The sequence below is a fragment of the Pagrus major genome, chromosome 8 (genome assembly GCF_040436345.1).
Source record: "Pagrus major chromosome 8, Pma_NU_1.0".
In the NCBI taxonomy this organism is placed as follows: Eukaryota; Metazoa; Chordata; class Actinopteri; order Spariformes; family Sparidae; genus Pagrus; species Pagrus major.
Window position 1 is genome coordinate 3,010,673 of NC_133222.1, and position 16,102 is coordinate 3,026,774.

At 40.7% G+C, this 16,102-nt stretch overlaps 2 protein-coding genes across 3 annotated transcripts; both read left to right on the plus strand.

Moving 5' to 3' along the window:
- The first annotated feature begins 1,804 nt into the window (after positions 1-1,804).
- On the plus strand, positions 1,805-5,668 carry LOC141001464 (E3 ubiquitin-protein ligase TRIM21-like). Its single transcript, XM_073472549.1, has 2 exons — positions 1,805-1,912; positions 3,620-5,668. The coding sequence occupies exon 2, from the start codon at positions 3,629-3,631 to the stop codon at positions 5,264-5,266; it is 1,638 nt and encodes a 545-aa protein (XP_073328650.1). The 5' UTR covers positions 1,805-1,912; positions 3,620-3,628; the 3' UTR covers positions 5,267-5,668.
- LOC141001465 (E3 ubiquitin-protein ligase TRIM21-like) lies at positions 1,896-11,804 on the plus strand. Of its 2 annotated transcripts, none has more exons than XM_073472551.1 (2): positions 1,896-1,912; positions 9,875-11,804. In XM_073472551.1, the coding sequence occupies exon 2, from the start codon at positions 9,884-9,886 to the stop codon at positions 11,516-11,518; it is 1,635 nt and encodes a 544-aa protein (XP_073328652.1). In that variant the 5' UTR covers positions 1,896-1,912; positions 9,875-9,883; the 3' UTR covers positions 11,519-11,804. The 2 variants fall into 2 exon arrangements, with proteins under 2 accessions (XP_073328652.1, XP_073328651.1); XM_073472550.1 differs by lacking the exon at positions 1,896-1,912 and adding an exon at positions 8,394-8,468.
- The last annotated feature ends 4,298 nt before the right edge of the window (positions 11,805-16,102 follow it).

The window sequence follows — 16,102 nt, forward strand, 5'->3', positions numbered from 1 at the left end:
GTACCCAATGAGTTACCGGTTCACACGGTGCAGGCCTGGTATGAAGCTTGTGATCGTAGCGATCAGGAACACAATGTCTCCTGCGCTGAGGGGAAAAAAACACTTGCATGCAACAATGGCCACTGCCTTCGCGAAGCGCGCCAAGCCGGGAAAAAGGAAATAGGTCTTCTATGCAGCTCACCTGAGATGTCTGGCCACCGGAGTTCACCGCTGTCCGCTGGAGACCTCAGTCCCTTGGTCTCAGTGTGTTTGACTTGGCAGTCCAGACGATGCGTATCCAAGGTGTCCGAGCAGGCTACAGTTGTGCAAAGTCCGTGATGAATAAGCTAGCGTTAGCCGCGTTAGCTTCCTGGTGCAATTCGGTGGCTCAGTCCGAGTTCTCCGAAATAAATTAACATAACACAACTAAGCCGCTGTACAATGTTTCCGTAAGAGTCACTAGTCGTTCATCTACAAACATTTACAGTAGCGATGTTTAACTCGGTGTGTTACCCACCTAAAACTATAGTTGTGCCATGGAGCATATCTCAACATGTCTTCTGGCTTTTGTTGCCATCACTTCCTGTTGACCCTTCAGCTCACATCTCATTGGCTCAGAAAATAAACATAATGCAAAACTACACATTTGACTTTCTTTTCTCCCAGTATTCAAAAATAGATATTCTTAAAACATTTCCAGCATCATGAACTTAGTATTTAAGAAAACATGATACATTTTACCTCATGTAAATAAATCAATACATGAACTTAACCATGAAATCCTCTTCTGATTGCACCAGATGTAATATCCAACCTTTGAATAGTTTTTAACCTTTTAAATCCTATTTATTCTGTTTGTGAACTCATTCTGTTTATGCTATTTATGAATCTGTGAACTTTTATATTTTAAGCATAATTTTCCACAGAGCTACATGATAATTATAAATCCCTCTGTGTTTTATCAGACAGACTCCTGATCTTTGAGTGGTGTCTCCTTCTCTCTCTAACTGAGGAGATGTTTCTAAAAAACACAATTTTAATTTGACTTAAAAGTCCAGCATGGAGGATTTAGTAGCATGTAGCAGTGAAGTTGCAACCAACTACACACCCCTCGCCTCACCCTCTCTCATACTGCAGTTGCTAAAGTGTTTGGTTTGTCCGTTCTGGGCTACCGTAGGAACCTGACAGACTGTGGAAGAGGAGCTGCTCCCTCTGTGGATATAAATGTCTCTTTCTGAAGTAACGAAAACACAACGATTCTTAGTTTCAGGTGATTATACACTAATGAAAACATCATTATTGATATTATATTTCATTTCTGCTGATACATCCTCCTACATCCTACACACTGGACCTTTAAGACGGCTTTGGAAGTATTTTAAAATCGCAGTGAAGCCCACTTTCTGTATTTCCTTCCTGTAATGTGACAGGTTAGAAATCACACAACAAAAGTCTGACAAAGAAAAGATGCTGAACAGTTTGTAAAGCAGCAGAAAAGTGAAAAGACAGACTCAACAGTGAGCTGAACACTGGAGTGTTGGTGGGATTGTAGAGGGAGCGTTGTGGCCTGTTGATCTAAAGATACAGTTTGTTCTTGAATATCTTCCACTGACTTCTTTTCTTATGTGCTTTATTTGTAACTGTATCTTCTTTTGGCTGCTGTAAACTTCCACTGCTGAGAAAAGACCAAGAAACAAAAAGGTAAAAACTTGTTTCAAAACTTTGTCAACAAGTTTCACAATGAGTCAGTAAAACTGACAGAGCTTCACTGAGAGGAGGAGCAACAAGAACAAGCTTCAAGGTCACATTTCCTGAGATGAAAGTGACAGTTTGTCAGAGTGACAGCAGAGCTGCAGTCCAGACGAGTCTCTCTGTTTTCAACTGAATCCATCAGGTTTTTCTCAACTAACCAGCAGAATCTCTGCAAACACTGGTGAGTACACTGACCTACACAGACCTGACTGAATATTTCTTCAAAAGTGAGTTAAAACCAGAATCTGACATTTCTACACGTGTTCACAGGAAGTACAGAGCAGATTAAAACCAAACCACAGTGACTGAACTCCAGCTAGTTGAAGTTACACAGAATCCAGTCACAGCTGGTTTTAGTTTAAACTGATTTACCGTCTTTCTCTGACCTGTTTCTGGTATTAACACAGAACCTGAGGTCTACTCAGACAGGAAGTTTCACTCAGGGCGTCGCCATTTTAACTGTCACGCATCAGTGGCTGAGGGTTGTAGAGAGAAACAGCTTCAGTTTCCTGCAGCTTCCATCTTTTCTTCTGCACATTTAATGTGTGTGATTCTCTGCTCTCTGTATCTTCATCCTCTCTCTCTGTACCTCCTCTTCCTCCTCCTCCTCCAAGCTGACTCTCTGACACTGAAGCTCTCAGGACACAGATGCTGATTTTTCTCTTTCTGCCTCAAACGCTTCAATAAAACAAACAATAGAGACAAATACTGGATAAATATATTATCAGCCTGAAACAGTGACTTTCAGTGTTTTAATAAAATGTAAATTTTCCATCTAATTCTACATACGTTCAATGTAAATGTCACATTACACACAAAGTGTTTCTGTCATGTTGAGTCAATGTGTAGAAACTAAATAAGAAGATGTGCAACTTATTACAGGAGACAGAACAACAAATATCAAATGCTTTTTTAAATTACTTTTAAGTTTAATACTTGAATAATAAACACTTGAAACAAACATTATGTTTATGTAGAAGTTCCCCATAAGTTTATATTAATGATTAAATAAACTCATCAGGTTTATTTAACTCTGCATTAATTTAATTTATTCAGACTAAATTATTTATTCACATTGACTCAACATGATAGAAAAACTTATTAAATGTGACCCTTTGTATTAAACTTATGTAATAAAAATGTACATGTAATTAAAACACTTAAATTCACTGATGATTTAGGTAAAGTTTTTATTTACGTGCACAGGAAATCATAGTAAATGTGTTAAGTTTGATATTAAAATCAGTGACGAGACTTGTCTCACTTATCCAGTGTAATAACATCTTTATTTCTATATTTTAGTGCTTTTAATGTTTCATTTTTAAATGTATTTTTAATACTTTATAAGTTTTATCCCTCGTTACTCGTGTCATATTATCTTTCTCTATTTAAATCTAGTTTATATCTATAGTGTGACATTTTTTTATTCTAGAACGAGCGACTGTATCGTGCACATTTTCCTCCTCAGGGATCAATGAAGCATTTCTGATTCTGATTCTGATTTTGATTTGGAGTCACTGGGTCACATTACATCGACTCTGTTAAAGAGAACTTCGAACAATTTCTTTAAAATTAAACCAAATCAGTTTATTACACATTAGAAATCAATTAACTTGTGCAACATGAGTCTAATTTACCTTCAAGTCCACATGAAGTCATTGGAAATAATAAAACATCAGCATTGTGTCATTTCAACAATAATTTATTGATGGTCTCAAAGTCAACACTGAAGCACGAGCGCTGGGAGCAAACTGTCCTCCTGCTGCCAATAAACAGCTGAATTCATGATGATTCTCCTCATAATCCACCAATCATTGTTACATTTTTAACTAATTATATATTCAAAATAAATGTATTAAAGCTGTTTTTGATTTCTTTTCGTCCTCAGACTGTAGACATGTCTGCTGCCAGCTGTCTGCTGACTGAAGATCAGTTTCTGTGCTCCATCTGTCTGGATGTGTTCACTGATCCAGTCGCCACATCATGTGGACACAACTTCTGTAAAACCTGCATCACTCAACACTGGGATAAAAATGACAAGTGTCAGTGTCCCAACTGTAAAGAGGTTTTCAACACCAGACCTGAGCTGAAGGTCAACACGTTCATCTCTGAGATGGCTGCTCAGTTCAGACAGTCAGCTCAACAGAAAGCCAGCAGCAGCAGCTCAGAGCAACAAGTTTCCAAACCAGGAGAAGTTCCCTGTGACGACTGCACTGGAACCAAACTGAAGGCCCTGAAGTCCTGCCTGGTGTGTCTGGCCTCCTACTGTGAGACTCACCTGGAGCCTCATCTGACAAAGTCAGGCCTGAAAAGACATCAGCTGATCGACCCTGTGGAGAACCTGGAAGGCAGGATGTGTACGAAGCACGATAAACTGCTGGAGCTGTTCTGTAAGACCGACCAGATGTGTGTCTGCATGCTCTGCACTGTTTCAGACCACAAGACACATGATGTTGTTCCTCTGAAAGAAGAATATGAAGGAAAGAAGGCCGAGCTGGGGAAGACAGACGCTGAAATTCAGCAGATGATCCAGAAGAGACGACTGAAGATTCAGGAGATGAAGCGCTCAGTGGAGCTCAGTGAGAAAGATGCAGACAGAGAGATAGCAGCTGGTGTTCAGGTCTTCACCGCTCTGAAGGAGTCTGTTGAGAGAAGCCAGGCCGAGCTCATCGACACCATCAAAGAGAAGCAGAGAGAGACAGAGAAACAGGCTGAAGGCTTCATCAAAGAGCTGGAACAGGAAATCTCTGAGCTGGAGAAGAGAAGCTCTGAGGTGAAGAAGCTCTCAAGCTCTAAAGAGAACATCTTCATCACCTTCCAAACCTCCCCATCACTGAACGCTGCTCCACCCACCAAGGACTGGACAGGAGTCAGTGTCCGTCCACCTTCATATGAGGGGACTGTGGTGAGAGCTGTGAATCAGCTGGAGGAGACGCTCAGTAAACAGATGAAGAAGGTCGAGCTGAAGAGGGTCCAGCAGTATGCAGTGGATGTGACACTCGATCCTGATACAGCACATCCCTACCTCATCCTGTCTGATGATGGAAAACAAGTTAAGTGTGGTGATGTAAAGAAGAATCTCCCAGACAACCCAGAGAGATTTGATAAATGTCCCTGTGTCTTAGCAAAGCAGAGTTTCTCTTCAGGAAGATTTTATTATGAGGTTCAAGTTAAAGGGAAGACTGGGTGGGATTTAGGAGTGGCCAGAGAGTCGATCAACAGGAAGGGACCAATCACAGCATCTCCTCAGAATGGTTACTGGACGATATGGTTGAGGAATAAAAATGAGTACGACGCTTGTGCTGGCCCTCCAGTCCGTCTCTCTCTGAAGTGTCAGCCTGAGAAGGTGGGGGTGTTTGTGGATTATGAGGAGGGTCTGGTCTCCTTTTATGACGTTGATGCTGCAGCTCTTATCTACTCCTTTACTGGCTGCTGCTTCACTCAGAAACTCTACCCACTCTTCAGTCCTGAACCTAATGGTGGTGGTAAAAACTCTGCCCCTCTGATCATCTCTCCTGTCAATCACACTGAGTAGAACAAACGTTTGATTTTCTACAGAAAGATTCACATCATTTAATGTAATAAATGTACATTTATTGTTGTTTTCAGATTGTGATTAATGTGTTTTTATCATTTTTACAGTAAATGTTTTTCTTTGATGTGTCACAATTATATTTACAACAACACACCAGTTTTACCACATTGATTGATATTATCTAATGTAGCCTCATTTATTCTAATAACTGCATTACCTGCCTTCAACACTGTTAAATCATCAGAAAACAATGTACTCAGGAATATGAAACATTTGTGTGTTGAGTTTAACCTTTTTATTGTCTGATCATTGTAAATTTAAGAAGAGCTGCATCCTGACAAAAGAGTTATAAATGAGCAAAAAGTAATTTGATTTTGTTTTTCTTTATGAATAAAATAGAAAAAGCAACAAAACATTTTATTGTGTCTGATTCATTATTCAGTTTGTTATTGATATCAACAGCTGATGTTTCTAATGACGACCAAATCATGTGATTAAAAACACCATCAGCTGATCTCAGACTGACTTGAGCTGAGGAGCTCCAATCCTCCATCACACCTGAGACAGCTGGTAGTGTGAGATGATGTCATGTTATTGAAGGTTTGAACAGCTGATATGAACTAAACCAGTGATCTGAGGTCGCCCTCTAGTGGAGCCACCACCACAACAAAAACCCTCAGTCTCTTGTTATAAGGAGAAAAGTTATAAAATATTCTTCATGTTATTTGAAATATTTGCTTGTTATTACTGGATACAAATGATTCTGGTTATTAAAAAGATTTCACTTTATATCACAGAACTCATTATTTTCATAAAATAACATCTCTCTCTTATTCAATCAATCTTCTCTGGTTATCACATGATAGAGTGGCAGGTTGTTATAATACAAAACTTCTCCATCGCCTCCAGCAAACGTTTACCCCTTTCACATACTCACAAGGTCTGTCAATAATTTGTTATTGTAAAATATTGATGAAGGTTTTTGAACACAGAGCGGTGCAGCTGTCCAGATGTTGCCTAAGGTGAGAGTTCAAGTCCAGTTCAGGATCTTGAGGACGTTCCTCTCCCTCTGTTAAATATCTCAGTGGAACCAAATCTTTCTGTTTTTGGATCCTATATAATGTAACATGACGTCTCAGAGGAAACCAGGGGACAAATGTACTCGATATTTCAAAAGTCTTTGTTCATGTGAACACCAAACCAAAACGTTCAATCAGTTTCAAAGAACATAAAAAGTCAAAACCTTCAATCCTAAAACCCTAAAGCCGGCAGTTTTCTAACAGAAATAATACTATGGGTACCCAATGAGTTACCGGTTCACACGGTGCAGGCCTGGTATGAAGCTCGTGATCGTAGCGATCAGGAACACAATGTCTCCAGCGCTGAGGGGAAAAAAACACTTGCATGCAACAATGGCCGCCGCCCTCGCGGAGCGCGCCAAGCCGGGAAAAAGGAAATAGGTCTTCTATGCAGCTCACCCGAGATGTCTGGCCACCGGAGTTCACCGCTGTCCGCTGGAGACCTCAGTCCCTGGTCTCAGTGTGTTTGACTTGGCAGTCCAGACGATGCGTATCCAAGGTGTCCGAGCAGGCTACACTTGTGCAAAGTCCGTGATGAATAAGCTAGCGTTAGCCGTGTTAGCTTCCTGGTGCAATTCGGTGGCTCAGTCCGAGTTCTCCGAAATAACTTAACACAACACAACTAAGCTGCTGTACAATGTTTCCGTAAGAGTCACTAGTCGTTCGTCTGCAAACATTTACAGTAGCGATGTTTAACTGGGTGTGTTACCACCTAAAACTATAGCTGTGCCATGGAGCATATCTCAACATGTCTTCCTGCTTTTGTTGCCATCACTTCCTGTTGACCCTTCAGCTCACATCTCATTGGCTCAGAAAATAAACATAATGCAAAACTACACATTTGACTCTCTTTTCTCCCAGTATTCAAAAATAAATATTCTTAAAACATTTCCAGCATCATGAACTTAGTATTTAAGAAAACATGATACATTTTACGTCATGTAAATAAAACAATACATGAACTTAACCATGAAATCCTCTTCTGATTGCACCATATGTAATATCCAACCTTTGAATAGTTTTTAACCTTTTACATCCTATTTATTCTGTTTGTGAACTCATTCTGTTTATGCTATTTATGAATCTGTGAACTTTTATAATCTAAGCATAATTTTCCACAGAGCTACATGATAATTATAAATCCCTCTGTGTTTTATCAGACAGACTCCTGATCTTTGAGTGGTGTCTCCTTCTCTCTCTAACTGAGGAGATGTTTCTAAAAAACACAATTTTAATTTGACTTAAAAGTCCAGCCTGGAGGATTTAGTAGCATGTAGCAGTGAAGTTGCAACCAACTACACACCCCTCGCCTCACCCTCTCATACTGCAGTTGCTGAAGTGTTTGGTTTGTCCGTTCTGGGCTACCGTAGGAACCTGACAGACTGTGGAAGAGGAGCTGCTCCCTCTGTGGATATAAAAGTCTCTTTCTAAAGTAATGAAAACACAACAATTCTTAGTTTCAGGTGATTATACACTAATGAAAACACAGTTATTAATATTATGGTTAATTTCTGCTGATACATCCTCCTAAATCCTACACACTGGACCTTTAAGGCGGTTTAGAAAGTATTTTAAAATCACAGTGAAGCCCACTTTCTGTATTTCCTCCCTGTAATGTGACAGGTTAGAAATCACACAACAAAAGTCTGACAAAGAAAAGATGCTGAACAGTTTGTAAAGCAGCAGAAAAGTGAAATGACAGACTCAACAGTGAGCTGAACACTGGAGTGTTGGTGGGATTGTAGAGGGCGCGTTGTGGCCTGTTGATCTAAAGATACAGTTTGTTCTTGAATATCTTCCACTGACTTCTTTTCTTATGTGCTTTATTTGTAACTGTATCTTCTTTTGGCTGCTGTAAACTTCCACTGCTGAGAAAAGACCAAGAAACAAAAAAGTAAAAACTTGTTCCAAAACTTTGTCAACAAGTTTCACAATGAGTCACTAAAACTGACAGAGCTTCACTGAGAGGAGGAGCAACAAGAAAAATCTGCGTCACATTTCCTGAAACGAAAGTGAAAGTTTGTCAGAGTGACAGCAGAGCTGCAGTCCAGACGAGTCTCTCTGTTTTCAACTGAATCCATCAGGTTTTTCTCAACTAACCAGCAGAATCTCTACAAACACTGGTGAGTACACTGACCTACACAGACCCGACTGAATATTTCTTCAAGACTGAGTTAAAACCAGAATCTGACATTTCTACACGTGTTCACAGGAAGTACAGAGCAGATTAAAACCAAACCACAGTGACTGAACTCCAGCTAGTTACAGTTACACAGAATCCAGTCACAGCTGGTTTTAGTTTAAACTGATTTACCGTCTTTCTCTGACCTGTTTCTGGTGTTAACACAGAACCTGAGCTCTACTCAGACAGGAAGTTTCACTCAGGGCGTCGCCACTTTAACTGTCACGCATCAGTGGCTGAGGGTTGTAGAGAGAAACAGCTTCAGTTTCCTGCAGCTTCCATCTTTTCTTCTTCACATTTAATGTGTGTGATTCTCTGCTCTCTGTATCTTCATCCTCTCTCTCTGTACCTCCTCTTCCTCCTCCTCCTCCAAGCTGACTCTCTGACACTGAAGCTCTTTGGACACAGATGCTGATTTTTCTCTTGCTGCCTGAAACGCTTCAATAAAACAAACAATAGAGACAAATACTGGATAAATATATTATCAGCCTGAAACAGAGACTTTCATTATATTAATTACATGTAAATTTTCCATCTAATTCTACATCCGTTCAATGTAAATGTGACGTTAAATGCAAAGTTTCAATGTGGAAAATGAAATAACGAGGTGTGCACCTTATTACAGGAGACAGAACAACAAATATAACATGTTTTTAAAAATTACTGTCATGTATAATACTTGAATCATTAACCACTTGAAACACACATAATGTTTATGTAGAAGTTCCCCATAACTTTACATTAATAATTAAAGAAACACATAAAGTTTATGTAACTCTGCATTCATTTTATTTAATCAGACTAAATTATTTAGTCACATCGACTCAACATGACAGAAAAACTTTGCATTAAATGTGACGGATGTGATGGAAAATTGTACATGTAATTAAAATACTTAAATTCACTGTTTTAGGCAAACTATGTTTTACATTCACAGGAAATCATAATAAATGTGTTAAGTTAAATTTTAAAATGGTCTCAAATCAGTGAAGAGACCTGCCAGTGTAATAATACATTTAGATTCTGATGTTTGGGTCACTGGGTCACATCACATCGACTCTGTTAAAGAACATTTTCTTCAAAATATGAAACCACATCAGTTAATTATACATGAGAAATTAATCATCTTCATCAATAATGCTTCATGAGGCCAATTAAGTCACATTTTTTAATGGTGGTTTTTTGATGGTCTCAAAGTCAACACTGAAGCACGACGGCTGGGAGCAAACTGTCCTCCTGCTGCCAATAAAACAACTGAATTCATGATGATTCTCTGAATATTCCACCAATCATTGTTCAGTTTCATCCAATTAACTATTCTAAATGTTTCTGTCTTTTCATCCTCAGACTGTAAACATGTCTGCTGCCAGCTGTCTGCTGACTGAAGATCAGTTTCTGTGCTCCATCTGTCTGGATGTGTTCACTGATCCAGTCAGCACACCATGTGGACACAACTTCTGTAAAACCTGCATCACTCAACACTGGAGTGTTAACGTCCCGTATGAGTGTCCCAACTGTAAAGAGGTTTTCAACACCAGACCTGAGCTGCAGGTCAACACGTTCATCTCTGAGGTGGCTGCTCAGTTCAGACAGTCAGCTCAACAGAAAGCCAGCAGCAGCAGCTCAGAGCAACAAGTTTCCAAACCAGGAGAAGTTCCCTGTGACGTCTGCACTGGAACCAAACTGAAGGCCCTGAAGTCCTGCCTGGTGTGTCTGGCCTCCTACTGTGAGACTCACCTGGAGCCTCATCTGACAGCTAAACAGCTGAAAAGACATCAGCTGATTGACCCTGTGGAGAACCTGGAAGGCAGGATGTGTACGAAGCACGATAAACTGCTGGAGCTGTACTGTAAGACCGACCAGATGTGTGTCTGCATGCTCTGCACCTATTCAGACCACAAGACACATGATGTTGTTCCTCTGAAAGAAGAATATGAAGGAAAGAAGGCCGAGCTGGGGAAGACAGACGCTGAAATTCAGCAGATGATCCAGAAGAGACGACTGAAGATTCAGGAGATGAAGCGCTCAGTGGAGCTCAGTAAGAAAGATGCAGACAGAGAGATAGCAGCTGGTGTTCAGGTCTTCACCGCTCTGAAGGAGTCTGTTGAGAGAAGCCAGGCCGAGCTCATCGACACCATCAAAGAGAAGCAGAGAAAGACAGAGAAACAGGCTGAAGGCTTCATCAAAGAGCTGGAACAGGAAATCTCTGAGCTGGAGAAGAGAAGCTCTGAGGTGGAGCAGCTCTCACAGTCTGAAGACCACCTCCACCTCCTCCAAAGCTTCCCATCACTGAACACTGCTCCACCCACCAAGGACTGGACAGGAGTCAGCGTCCGTCCACCTTCATATGAGGGGACTGTGGTGAGAGCTGTGAATCAGCTGGAGGAGACGCTCAGTAAACAGATGAAGAAGCTGCTTGAGCTGAAGAGGGTCCAGCAGTATGCAGTGGATGTGACACTCGATCCTGATACAGCACATCCCTACCTCATCCTGTCTGATGATGGAAAACAAGTTAAGTGTGGTGATGTAAAGAAGAATCTCCCAGACAACCCAGAGAGATTTGATAAATGTCCCTGTGTCTTAGCAAAGCAGAGTTTCTCTTCAGGAAGATTTTATTATGAGGTTCAAGTTAAAGGGAAGACTGGGTGGGATTTAGGAGTGGCCAGAGAGTCGATCAACAGGAAGGGACAAATCAATCCGACTCCTCAGGATGGTTACTGGACGATATGGTTGAGGAATAAAAATGAGTACATAGCTTGTGCTGGCCCTTCAGTCCGTCTCTCTCTGAAGTGTCAGCCTGAGAAGGTGGGGGTGTTTGTGGATTATGAGGAGGGTCTGGTCTCCTTTTATGACGATGCTGCAGCTCTTATCTACTCCTTTACTGGCTGCTGCTTCACTCAGAAACTCTACCCACTCTTCAGTCCAAGTCTTAATTATGGTGGTAAAAACTCTGCCCCTCTGATCATCTCTCCTGTCAATCACACTGAGTAGAACAAACGTTTGATTTTCTACAGAAAGATTCACATCATTTAATGTAACAAATGTACATTTATTGGTGATGTATGATGTATACATTGTTGTTTTACCACACTGATTGATATTATCTAATGTAGTCTCATTTATTCTAATAACTGCATTACCTGCCTTCAACACTGTTAAATCATCAGAAAACAATGTACTCAGATATATGAAGCATTTGTGTGTTGAGTTTAACCTTTTTATTGTTTGATCATAGTAAATATAAGAAGAGCTGCATCCTGGCAATAATTGTATGAATGAGCAAAAAGTAATCTGATTTTTTTTTCTTTATGAATAAAATAGAAAAAGCAACAAAACATTTTATTGTGTCTAATTCATTATTTAGTTTGTTATTGATATCAACAGCTGATGTTTCTAATGACGACTAAATCATGTGATTAAAAACACCATCAGCTGTTTGTGTGTGCATTTTTACCTTCTAAAGCCTTCGGGGCTCCTTCAAGAAATATATCAAATATTTACGTTTATTTAAGTTTCAGCTAACCTTTTAATTTTTGACTATAAGTTGATGAGCTTCCTGCAGGTCTGACGCTGCTCACTGAAACTCCACTAAAAAGGATTTTATTTATTTTTATATTTGACCTTAATTCAGGTTGTAACTAACATTACTGTGAGCAGCAGGCAGAAGGACATAATTAAGACTGTTGTTAATTAAATGTTAGATCTTTAATACCTTTAAGGGTTGTTTTTTAATTACCTACATTGAATCTGTCACAATAGTCTACTTCAGCTCTGCTGCAGCAGAAACAGTCTGAGCTGCACTGCAGCTTGTTGTCCTGCAGGTGGAGGCAGAGATCTGTCCCTCCACACTTCAGACAACAAGGGACTGATGGTTTTCTCTACTACTAATGAGAATACTGAACACTAACTGAGGAAAAACTGCAATTACACTGTGGAGAGAATATTAAAAAAAAATATGAAGCAGATTAAATGATGACACAAAGTGAGCGGAGCACCACTCTGTCTCTGAGAGATTTCTTGCTGGCTGAGGAAACAAGATGTCTGTAAAACGTCCACAGAGAGGAGAGAGGGGTGGTGGTTGTGGACTTCATTTGGTGTTGGAGAAACAACTTCCTCTCAGGGTGCATGAAAAATATCACCTCCATCCCTGAGACTGAGCAACACCAACCTCACTCTGAAAGCTGATGGGCTGGAAAAACACTAGGAACAGGGAGGAGCTAATGAGACAGATGCAAGAAGATCAGGCAGGGGAGGAGCGCAGGGACACAAGAACACGGGAGGGAAACAGAACAAAAGACACCACAAAAACCCAGAAAACACAAAATAAAGAAGAAAGAAATGACAGGTGCACAGACAGGACCTGTACGTACATGTAAATGTATGGAGAGAAGTCAGAGAGAGCAGTTTGGGGATTGTGCTTCAAGTAAACGCTCCATACTGACCAGTCTGAGGTCTTGAACTGGTCAAAAATAAGTAAAAATCAACCAGTTAACACCAGGAGTTTCTTACTTTTAAAAAGAAAAGAAAATTGCAGACAAAACAAATGAAAATTGTCCAAAAATAAGTCCCATCTATCGCACTGAAATCCTGCTTTCTAGTTGCGTCTTGTACTTAGTGTATATGAGATGTATTTGACTAGAAATTAGACAAATATACTAACAATCTGGCCAAAATGCAAGAAAAGCACATTGCAGAGCATCCAGTAGCTGACGCAACCCTGCAGAGACGCTGCATAATGAGCTGACATGTATAAAAATGTAAATATGAAACTATTTGGAGCAGAATACGATGCTGTGCTCATGTGGGCTGTTTGTCACTGATCCTCCTGACTGTGTTTCTGTTCCACACTCGGCTGTCTGTCCTCGAGGCAGCAGGATTTTCTTCTGTTTTTCAGTTCTGCTGTCAGAAACATTTTCCTCCTCCAGCGGCCTGCTGAGATCATCGTGTCTCTACCGCTGTTACTGATTTCACACAACAAAGATCTGAGGGACACAGCGAGCTCTGCACCGACACAGACGATAAGATTCGTCTCGTTTCATCACAGCTCGGTTCTTAAAAACATAATGTCGGCTCGCTCAAACAGGGACTGGTACTGAAAATACCCGGGTAGAGCCACTGAGAGCTGCTGGGACTCACTGGACAGCTTAATTAACATGCTTCATTTCCAGTGTTTTAAAAAAAGACCCCAAAATTCAAGTAAAGATATCATGTTGAAATATAACTTTGGTAAAAGGGAAAGTCACCCATACAAATAGCACTTCAGTGAGAGTCTTAAAGTGTCAGTAAAATACATATCAAAAGTAATTTCCTGGAGATAAATGTACTTAAGTATAAAAGTAAAAGCATGTTTATACTAAATGCTTCTTTGGCTCTGATGCAGCATGTAATCCACAGAGTAACTAGTAACTAAAGTTATCAAATACATGTAAAAATAAAAAATAAAGTAGCAGAAAATGGAAATACTAAAGTACAAGAACCTCAAAATTGTACTTAAGTACAGTACTTGAGTAAATGTGCAGATTTCGCATTTCTAATCTTCTAAGAGGTTTCCTGGACAGAATGATGTAATCTGGTACAATGAAAGAACATTTTTTTGTTTGTTTGTGTGTTTGTCAAATTATTCTGTTTAAGGTTCAGTAGTTTTTTTAAGCAAAATCTTCAAGAAATTAAAAACTTATTCACTTTTCTCGCCGAGGGTGAGATGAGAAGATCGACACCGCTCTCAGACTTGTACAAAAAAAACAACCCGTAAGGCTCCAGCCAGCAGCTGGTTAGCTTAGCTTAGCATAGTGACTGGAAACAGAGGGAAACAGCTAGCCTGGTTCTGACCGGAGAGCGCACAAAATAATCCGCCTACCAGCTCAGAGTAAAACTTCACGAGTTAATACAGAGTTCATTGTGAAATAAAAAGCACATTCGGTCGTGTGTGGAATGTGCAGAGCTCGATCCTGAAACACACTCGTTGTTGAGTTTTGTGAATGACTGAATTCCTGAGCACAGTGAGATTTTATGTCACAAACACATCACTTCACGTCTCCTCATCCATATTCAGGACTCGTCAGCATCAGCTGGTCTTTCAGAAGAGTCCAGTATGTGAGTGACAGAGCTGCTCTGGTGAACAGCCGGCCCGTTGTGCTGCGTATGAATATTTCATGTCCTGGATCTCCTCCTGGTTTCTGCTGCGACGTGAAGGTTTGTAGCTGAGCACATCTCGACAACAGACTGCTGTTGTGTTGAGATAAGCTGGTTGTGAGTGTAGTCTTGTAGTTGTGGTGTATGTACGCAGGTTTACAGTTTATACCCACCTCTGGGCAGGAAGATTTAAAGGGTAACGCCACCACATTTCACATATCAAAGTGTGTTTACAGGACTTACAGGTGCTGCTGCATATGTGGAAAAAGTATTATAAAGCCTCTTGTGGCACCAGAAGACGCTGCATGTAATCTGATAAATTGCCTCCAGTGATGTCACTCAGTGGCTAAGTTGCATTGTGGGTAATGGAGGAGGAAGTTTTTGAAAGGATGAAGAATGTGTGTGATAAAAGATGTATAATATCTCTGGTTCTGCTGAATCGAGTTTGATACTTTGTTTTTAAACAGTCCATAATGAGTCAAACAGTGTATCATCGGATAATCAGTAATTTAACGGAGAATCCAAAATCAGAAAATGAAGAAAGTATTTGTTATCAGCAATAAACCTTATGAATGAGTAGATACCTGTGATGACACATCAACCACTGGAGCTCTGATGCTGCACTGTTTATTTCAGTGATTTGTGCTGAAAAGGCCAAAACAGGAAGTAAAAGGTGCAGAATGTGTGAGATCCTGCATGTAGCTGCAACATCGGTCGCTGATGTCAGTCGCAAATATAAAAAAACTGTCAGTAACCGGATCTGAAGACTTCAGATAAACTAAAGTCTAAAAACTTAAAATCGTGATCAGTTCAACAGTTGTCATTTGCGTCTCCGCCTTGAAGAAATGCAGCCATTATCTTCCCGGTCAAACTGTGTCTCAGATGGAGTCAGGTGAGGTCTGATCGCCGCCTGAACCACAGCCTCTCTCCCTGGTGGAGCTGTCGCCCTCCGTGCTCTGGCAGCCTGGTTCGGCCCGGCCCAGCCTCGGCCCCGGCCGTCCTCCTGCCTGTATAATCTGCTCTGTCAGATGGAAGCTGTCGTCCGGGGGGGGGAATAAGAGCTTTATTGTCCCGGTTCTTCTCCTTTGTTGGGGATTGCAGCAACATTTCTAGGTCACCGGCTGTGACTGAAACGCCCCGCTGCCCAAACTGATTCTTCACTGAGGGAATTTCTCCCCCTCCTTTCACCCCACTCCCCATATTTCAGCCAGCACCGTCAGGGGGGAACACAATTAGAAAATGCTCCCAGCAACAACAGCCGCGCTGCGATCTGTCAAACGATTCTAGCTTCTGTTTTCAGTCGGAGCAGATACATTATGGATGCCGACTCAAACTATTAGTCAAAAGGCTCTTTCATGGCGGTAATTGGGCGGAAGGGCTCTCAGATCCTCTCTCTATTCATATTTCTCCTCGTAATTATCGTTAACCTTTCACCCTGATCTC